General features: G+C 46.6%; 1 protein-coding gene across 1 annotated transcript in view; it reads left to right on the forward strand.

Annotated features, from left to right (window-relative positions):
- DENND5A (DENN domain containing 5A) overlaps nt 1–499 on the forward strand; it is a 99,889-nt gene extending 99,390 nt beyond the window's left edge. The window contains exon 23 of the mRNA XM_055423404.2: nt 151–499. Within this exon, the coding sequence (XP_055279379.1) occupies nt 151–334 (184 nt within the window). The 3' untranslated portion in view covers nt 335–499. The remainder of the gene's footprint in view (nt 1–150) is intronic.
- Nucleotides 500–8,339: the final 7,840 nt, after the last annotated feature.

Here is an 8,339-nt window from a genome sequence, read left to right on the forward strand (position 1 = left end):
AGGGGAGGGGGAAGGTCGGGACTGTGGGGAAGAGACATGCTTCTCCTGCTTCACACTTGGTTCAGGAGGTGATGGGGCAGGGTCTCCCTTGGGCTTTTGCTAACTGTTTCCTGTCCTTCTGACCCATCGGAATGGATCCTTCCCTGCCAGAGACCACCTCCTGCACCACTGGATCGCCCTGCTGGCTGACTGCCCCATCACCGCACACATGTATGAGGATGTGGCGCTGATCAAAGACCACACACTTGTCAATTCCTTGATCCGCGTGCTGCAGACGCTGCAGGAGTTCAACATCACGCTGGAGACGTCTCTGGTCAAGGGCATCGATATCTGACCTCCCAGCACCAGCCAGCAGCAGGACCCAGAGACTTGCCTGCAACTTCGCCCCTTCTTCCCAGAGGGACCTAAGCGAGTTGTGCAGGAGATGAGAGGAGATGTACACTCACTGTAAAAAGAAAAGTAGAGGATTTTTGGAATAAATAATCTATTTTAGAGTTTATTTGCTGATTTGCTTTTTACACACTTTCATGTGAAAGGGTGATAGGGAGAGGGAGACGAGGTTGGTGCCGCTTATTTTGAAGCTGGTGCCCTCCCTTGCCGTGGCCACGCTGGAGCCTGCGGCCTCCCTGGACTGAGCCTGCGGCGCCGCGGGGCAGTTCTGCCTCCTCGCCCTGCCGCGTTAATGAGGCCATTCCATATCGTTTTTAAACTAATGTTTTCTATATTAACATTATTATGGATATTTGGCTTTCATGGGCCACACAGGTGTGCTGAGCAGGAATCCCCATGCTCCAATCAAAGGGATTTTTAGTAGTGCCTCTAAGCACCGATGAGTCAGCCCTACGTCTTTTCTGTTTTGTCAGTATTATTTGGGAAGGTGACATGCCGGGATATATCATCGTGCAGAGAATCACGTTTCCTCTTGGCACACAGTTGCACAGAAGTAAATATAAGCATGTTTTAACAGGTTTTTTTTTTTAATGTATTATTTATTTAACCCGCCATTGTATGTTTTACGTCTTTTTCTTTTCTTGTTTCTATTTTTTTTTTTAAGGAAAGAAAAAGCTGTCCCAGTCTAACTGGCTATGTTATTACTGTTAAATTTATGTTGTTTTGCAACTTAGAAACCAGCTGCAGTATGGCCCACTTAATAAAACACCTGAAACGAAACTGTGTGGGCCCCTGACTTTGGCATGGGGACTGTGAGGAGTGGTGGTGGAGAGCACAGTTTGATCTGAGGGGAAGGGGCTATAGCACTGCCTGCCCCACCTCGCCTTCCCAGAGGAGTGAGGGGCTTTGGGTCCTGGGTCCTACCCACTGTGGTGCCAGGAGCTTCCATGGCTGTTTGAGAGGAATGCAGACAAGGGTTATTTTCCCACCTTCCAGAGGAGGACGCTGAGGCAGGGGGAGAAGACCTCAGTTGCACAGATGGTCACTTGACTGAGACAGGATGGGCCATTTCTTGAGGGTAAGAAAGACCAGATGTGGGAACACTGGACACATGAGATTCTGTCTGCCCTCGGGAAAGAAAGCTTTTTCCCAGTGTGGCAGGTGATAGAGCTTTGTCAGGTTCCGAGAAATCAGCTAGTGTATGGTGTGCTTAGTTATGTCTGACTCTTTGCGATCCCATGGACTGTAGCCCACCAGGCTCCTCTGTCCAAAGGATTCTTCAGGGAAGAAGACTGGAGTGGGTTTCCATTTTCTTCTCTAAGGGATCTTCCTGACTCAGGGATCGAACCTGTGTCTCCTTTGTCTCCTGCATTGGCAAGCGGGTTGTTTACCTGCTGAATCATCTGGGAAGCCCCGTAAGTCAGCTCTATTTGGTTTTATTTTTCAACCAAGCTGCCTTGGCAGGAAGCTCCAGAGGTGTAGCACAATCAATTGCATACAGCCCCTCAAGCCAATCAGTGTCCTCTTTTATGCTTCCCTGAGTTGGCATGTTCTGTTCCCTCTGCCTGGTATGCCTACCCTCATGTCCACTTGTGTTCTTTGTACAGGGTTTACTTTAGGAATCACCTACTGACTCTTCCCTGGGCACTGTTAATCATTCTTTCATTGTGCTCCTGTAGTTTCTTAGTGGAAAAGACTCTGATGCTGGGAAGGATTGGGGGCTGGAGGAGAAGGGGACGACAGAGAATGAGATGGCTGGATGGCATCACCGACTCGATGGACGTGAGTTTGAGTGAACTCCGGCAGTTGGTGATGGACAGGGAGGCCTGGTGTGCTGTGATTCATGGGGTCGCAAAGAGTCGGACACAACTGAGTGACTGAACTGACTGACTGAGGACTTCCTTTCTGGGTTGGCATTGTCTGCTTTCACATTGGGCCCACTTCTTAGACTGAGCTTCTGGAGGGTGGAGAGGGTCTATGGTTCATCTCCCTCTCTGGTGACAGGCATTCTTCAGGTGAGGCTTTTTGAAGAGGTGAGGAAGCAACTAGATCTGATAGATAGAGTGCCTGATGAACTCTGGACGGAGGTTCGTGACATTGTACAGGAGACAGGGACCAAGACCATCCCCATGGAAAAGAAATGCAAAAAAGCAAAATGGCTGTCTGAGGAGGCCTTACAAATAGCTGGGAAAAGAAGAGAAGCGAAAAGCAAAGGAGAAAAGGAAAGATATAAGCATCTGAATGCAGAGTTCCAAAGAATAGCAAGGAGAGATAAAGCCTTCCTCAGTGATCAATGCAAAGAAATAGAGGAAAACAACAGAATAGGAAAAACAAGAGATCTTTTCAAGAAAATTAGATTCCAAGGGAACATTTCATGCAAAGATGGGCTCAATAAAGGACAGAAATGGTATGGACCTAACAGAAGCAGAAGATATTAAGAAGAGGTGGCAAGAATACACAGAAGAACTGTACAAAAAAGATCTTCACGACCAGGATAGTCACGATAATGTGATCACTGACCTAGAGCCAGGGAATGTGAAGTCAAGTGGGCCTTAGAAAGCATCACTATGAACAAAGCTAGTGAAGGTGATGGAATTCCAGTTGAGCTATTTCAAATCTTGAAAGATGATACTGTGAAAGTGCTGCACTCAATATGCCAGCAAATTTGGAAAACTCAGCAGTGGCCACAGGACTGGAAAAGGTCAGTCTTCATTCCAATCCCAAAGAAAGGCAATGCCAAAGAATGCTCAAACTACCGCACAGTTGCACTCATCTCACACGCTAGTAAAGTCATGCTCAAAATTCTCCAAGCCAGGCTTCAGCAGTATGTGAACCGTGAACTCCCAGATGTTCAAGCAGGTTTTAGAAAAGGCAGAGGCACCAGAGATCAAATTGCCAACATCCACTGGATCATGGAGAAAGCAAGAGAGTTTCAGAAAAATATCTATTTCTGCTTCATTGACTATGCCAAAGCCTTTGACTCTGTGGATCACAATAAACTGTGGAAAATTCTTCAAGAGATGAGAATACCAGACCACCTGACCTGCCTCTTGAGAAACCTGTATGCAGGTCAGGAAGCAACAGTCAGAACTGGACATGGAACAACAGACTGGTTCCAAATAGGAAAAGGAATACGTCAAGGCTGTATATTGTCACCTTGCTTATTTAACTTATATGCAGAGCACATCATGAGGAACACTGGGCTGGAAGAAGCACAAGCTGGAATCAAGATTGCTGGGAGAAATATCAATAACCTCAGATATGCAGATGACACTACCCTTACGGCAGAAAGTGAAGAGGAACTCAAAAGCCTCTTGATGAAAGTGAAAGAGGAGAGTGAAAAGGTTGGCTTGAAGCTCAACATTCAGAAAACAAAGATCATGGTATCTGGTCCCATCACTTCATGGGAAATAGATGGAAAAACAGTGGAAACAGTGTCAGACTTTATTTTTTTGGGCTCCAAAATCATTGCAGATGCTGATTGCAGCCATGAAATTAAAAGACGCTTACTCCTTGGAAGGAAAGTTATGACCAACCTAGATAGCATATTAAAAAGCAGAGACATTACTTTGCCAACAAAGTTCTGTATAGTCAAGGCTATGGTTTTTCCCGTGGTCATGTAGAAAGCTGATCGCCGAAGAATTGATGCTTTTGAACTGTGGTGCTGGAGAAGACTCCTGAGAGTCCCTTGTACCGCAAGGAGATCCAACCAGTCCATTCTAAAGGAGATCAATCCTGGGTGTTCATTGGACGGACTGATGCTAAAGCTGAAACTCCAATACTTTGGCCACCTCATGCGATGAGTTGACTCACTGGAAAAGACTCTGATGCTGGGAAAGGTTGGGGGCGGGAGGAGAAGGGGCCGACAGAGAATGAGATGGCTGGATGGCATCACCGACTCTGTGGACATGAGTTTGAGTGAACTCCGGGAGTTGGTGATGGACAGGGAGGCCTGGCGTGCTGTGATTCATGGGGTCACGGAGAGTCGGACACGACTGAGGGACTGAACTGAACTGAACTGACTGAACTGAGGAAGCAACTGGAGGTTTCAGGGCAGCCGCAGTGCACCATCCTGTCAGCAGGGGGTGTGAGCGGGTCGCGGGAGTCCAGGTGTGTTTGGAAGCTGGGGCTTGGAGAGTGGGAGGGAAAGTGCCTCAGAGCATAGATGTGTTGTGGGCGCTCCAGCCAGAGATGACCTTAAGCCAAATGCTTTGCACACACACCTCTCCCTTTTCCTCACAACTCGCAAGGCAAATTTAGATTATTCTGTTTATAGGTGAGGACATTGAAACTTGGAGAAGTTTAGTCACTTGCCAAAGGCCATACATCAAGTTGTCGGCAGTTATCAGAACTGTTTACTCCAAGATTGTGACTTTGGAGCTGCTCCCTTACTGGATTCAGGTCTCCGCTCAGATGTCCTTAGAGAGACCTGCCCTGACCACTCTAAAATACCAAGTCAACTTTTTATTCCCTGTTCTTTATTTTCCTTCCTAACACCTGTAACCTGCAAATACTAGTTATTTGCTCATTTTAAACATAAACTTTATGAGGGAAGAACCCGATTGACTTTGTTCATGAAGTACTAACTGGCACCTGTTTTGTACCTAGCAGGTGTCTGTGGAATACGTGAATTCATTGGCAGTTGTTAACATCACACACTGTGGGGCCAAAGTCCTTTGGTTGAATCCTTGCTGTGCTCCTGGGACTGAGAAAGCAAGTTGTTTACTCACTGTCGATGAACTGGTAATGGTAATAGTGACTGTGTCATAGGCTTGTTGTGAGGACTGAATAACTCTGCCTGTATACCTAGAACAGGTCAAGTATATGTAAATGCTGGTCGTGGTTATTACCGTATTGTATCAAGCCCTGTCCTGGTTCCTACGACCCAGATCCCCTGTCCTCAGCTCAGAGGTAAGTGTTTCGGGGGGAGCATGACATCAGGAGAGATACTGCTTACCATGACCATATCTGCTTAGGATGGAGGATTTTCAGATGAGTGGAGATTGCATGTAGAGCAAACTGCATGGGCGAAGGCGTGGCGATGTGAATGTGCTGTCCCAACTGGGAAGCTTGGGGAAGCCTAGTACTAGAGTCGAGTCAGACAGGGAGGAGAGCAGATGTGTGGGCCCACAAAACGGGAGACAAAAGGCTGACAGGTATCCCAGGGCCTTGAACGTTGCTGGTGCTCGGTAGATGTGGATTGAACGAATAAACGAACGCACGCTGCAGACACCAAAACCCAAAGCCACCTATACGCAGCCTTCCTTGTGCACATGTACATCTGTGAAGAATGTTGCTGCTGCTCCGAGCCCTCCTTGCCTGATTGGAAACCTGGGGTCAGAGTGTAGCTACTAGGCTAGGCCATGACAACTGCATGTCCCCAGTGCTGTGTGCAGTCTGAACAGGTCACCTGCAGTATAAGCTCATAACCAGGTGTATGGTCTCTCTCAGGGCAGACTCACCCCTGACAGGACCACAGCTCAGAGCAGCAGGAGGGGGCAGTATCGTATAGGTAACCTGGGAGTATCTCTCCTCTGCCTCCTTCCAGCTTGTGGGTGCTGATTACCTGAGCCAGTACTCAAGGCAGTTGGAGATAAACGACCTTCCTGGATGTGGTGACGTGTCTTGTGAAACGGTCCAGTGGGTCTTGGCTATGTGTGGTGGGTGCATGGCACCCTGCTGTTGGTTGTGTGCTTAAGCGGAGGATGCTGGTGGCCTCAATCAGCCAAAAGCAGTGGAGAAACAATACCCTTACTAGCAGATGATGCCGAGAAGGTAAGTGTGAATCACGTTTTACAAATCAGGGCTCTCCTGAAACCATCCATCTCTCTGCCCCTTCTAATAGCTGATCGTGCTGTGAGTGTCTCACTTTCTACTGTGTTTTGTTTTATAATCTGCTGCAAATCCTTTTTTGAATGACATGGTAGAAAAGAACAGACAAGCTTGGTAGCTCAACATTTCAAGGACACTCAAGTCAACTGCCTCTCCAGCAGCTCCAGGGAGGTCAAACATATTCAGTTTGTTCAGCAACCAGCCCTTCCTGCCTTGGCTTCTGCACCTGCGCTAAATCAGTGCTTCCCAGACTCTGAGATTTCAGGGACTGGTCAATAAACAAGCAGATGAACTCAGTGAGTTGTTAGAAAGCGAGCACCCTTGTAACCACCACCAGGCCAGGAATAGAGCTTTACCCACATTCCCAGGTTCCCCACTCCCCTCCTTCCAACTTCTTGACCTTCACTGAAACCACTTCCTTGAGTTTCTTTTATTGTTTTATCACCCACGTGTGCGTCCATATACTCTACAGGGTAGTTTTACTATTTTTTAAAAACAGAAACCCACTTTATTTATATTTTTGGCCTCACCTCTTGGCTTATGGGATCTTAATTCCCCAACTAGGGATTAAACCTGGGCCCCCGACAGTGAAATCTCCAGGTCCTAACCACTAGACCACCAGGGAACTCCCTAGTTTTACTATTTGTTTGTTTTTGGTTTTTAACTTGATGCATCTCTTATCTGAAGAGTCTCCTCTATCCCTGTCTTTATTGAGGAACCTGGGCTATTTGACGTGTAGTTTTTCCACAGACTGGATTTTGCTAGTTTTACGCTGAGGGTGCAGTTCAGTTTGCTCTCTTATTCTCTGCATTTCCTGCAAATCAGCAGCTAGAGCCAGAGACCTGATTCATCTCAGGTTGGATCCCTCTTGAGAAACCTGTATGCAGGTAAGGAAGCAACAGTGAGAACTGGACATGGAACAACAGACTGGTTCCAAATAGGAAAAGGAGTACGTCAAGGCTGTGTTATTGTCACCCTGCTTATTTAACTTATATGCAGAGTACATCATGAGAAATGCTGGGCTGGAAGAAGCGCAAGCTGAAATCAAGATTGCCGGGAGAAATATCAGTAACCTCAGATATGCAGATGACACCACCCTTATAGCAGAAAGTGAAGAACTAAAGAGCCTCTTGGTGAAAGTGAAAGAGGAGAGTGAAAAAGTTGGCATAAAGCTCAACATTCAGAAAACTAACATCATGGCATCCGATCCCATCACTTCATGGGAAATAGATGGGGAAACAGTGGCTGACTTAATTTTCTTGGGCTCCAAAATCACTGCAGATGGTGACTGCAGCCATGAAATTAAAAGACACTTACTCTTTGGAAGGAAAGTTATGACCAACCTAGATAGCATATTAAAAAGCAGAGACATTACTTTGCCAACAAAGGTCCGTCTAGTCAAGGCTATGGTTTTTCGAGTAGTCATGTATGGATGTGAGAGTTGGACTATGAGGAAAGCTGAGTACTGAAGAATTGATGCTTTTGAACTGTGGTGTTGGAGAAGACCCTCAAGAGTCCCTTGGACTGCAAGGAGATCCAACCAGTCCATCCTAAAGGATACCAGTCCTGGGTGTTCATTGGAAGGACTGATGTTGAAGCTGAAACTCCAATACTTTGGCCACCTCATGTGGAGAGCTGACTCATTTAAAAAGACTCTGATGCTGGGAGGGATTGGGGGCAGGAAGAGAAAGGGACTACAGAGAATGAGATGGCTGGATGGCATCACCGACTCAATGGACGTGGGTTTGGGTGGACTCCGGGAGTTGGTGATGGACAGGGAGGCCTGGCGTGCTGCAGTTCATGGGGTCGCAAAGAGTCGGACATGACTGAGCAACTGAACTGAACTGAACTGATGAGACTCTAGGAATGTGCTCATTTACCAAGTGGTACATTGTATCTGGTGTTCACTTCTATTGGTGTTGGCAGCCACTGATGTTCAACACCTAAATCTGGTAACCAATGCACTGGAGGTTGCAATATGGATATATTCTAAGCTATTATTTTGTTTTCATTTATTAGAGGGAGTAATTTTACAAGGAGATGCTACACTTTCGTCTATTTGATTTCTGAATAGAGTTTGTATAGGAAAGGTAGGATAAATATTTAATTCTTTCATT

The sequence above is a fragment of the Moschus berezovskii genome, chromosome 14, assembly GCF_049115385.1.
Source record: "Moschus berezovskii isolate FMDL1 chromosome 14, NW_MosBer_1.0, whole genome shotgun sequence".
In the NCBI taxonomy this organism is placed as follows: Eukaryota; Metazoa; Chordata; class Mammalia; order Artiodactyla; family Moschidae; genus Moschus; species Moschus berezovskii.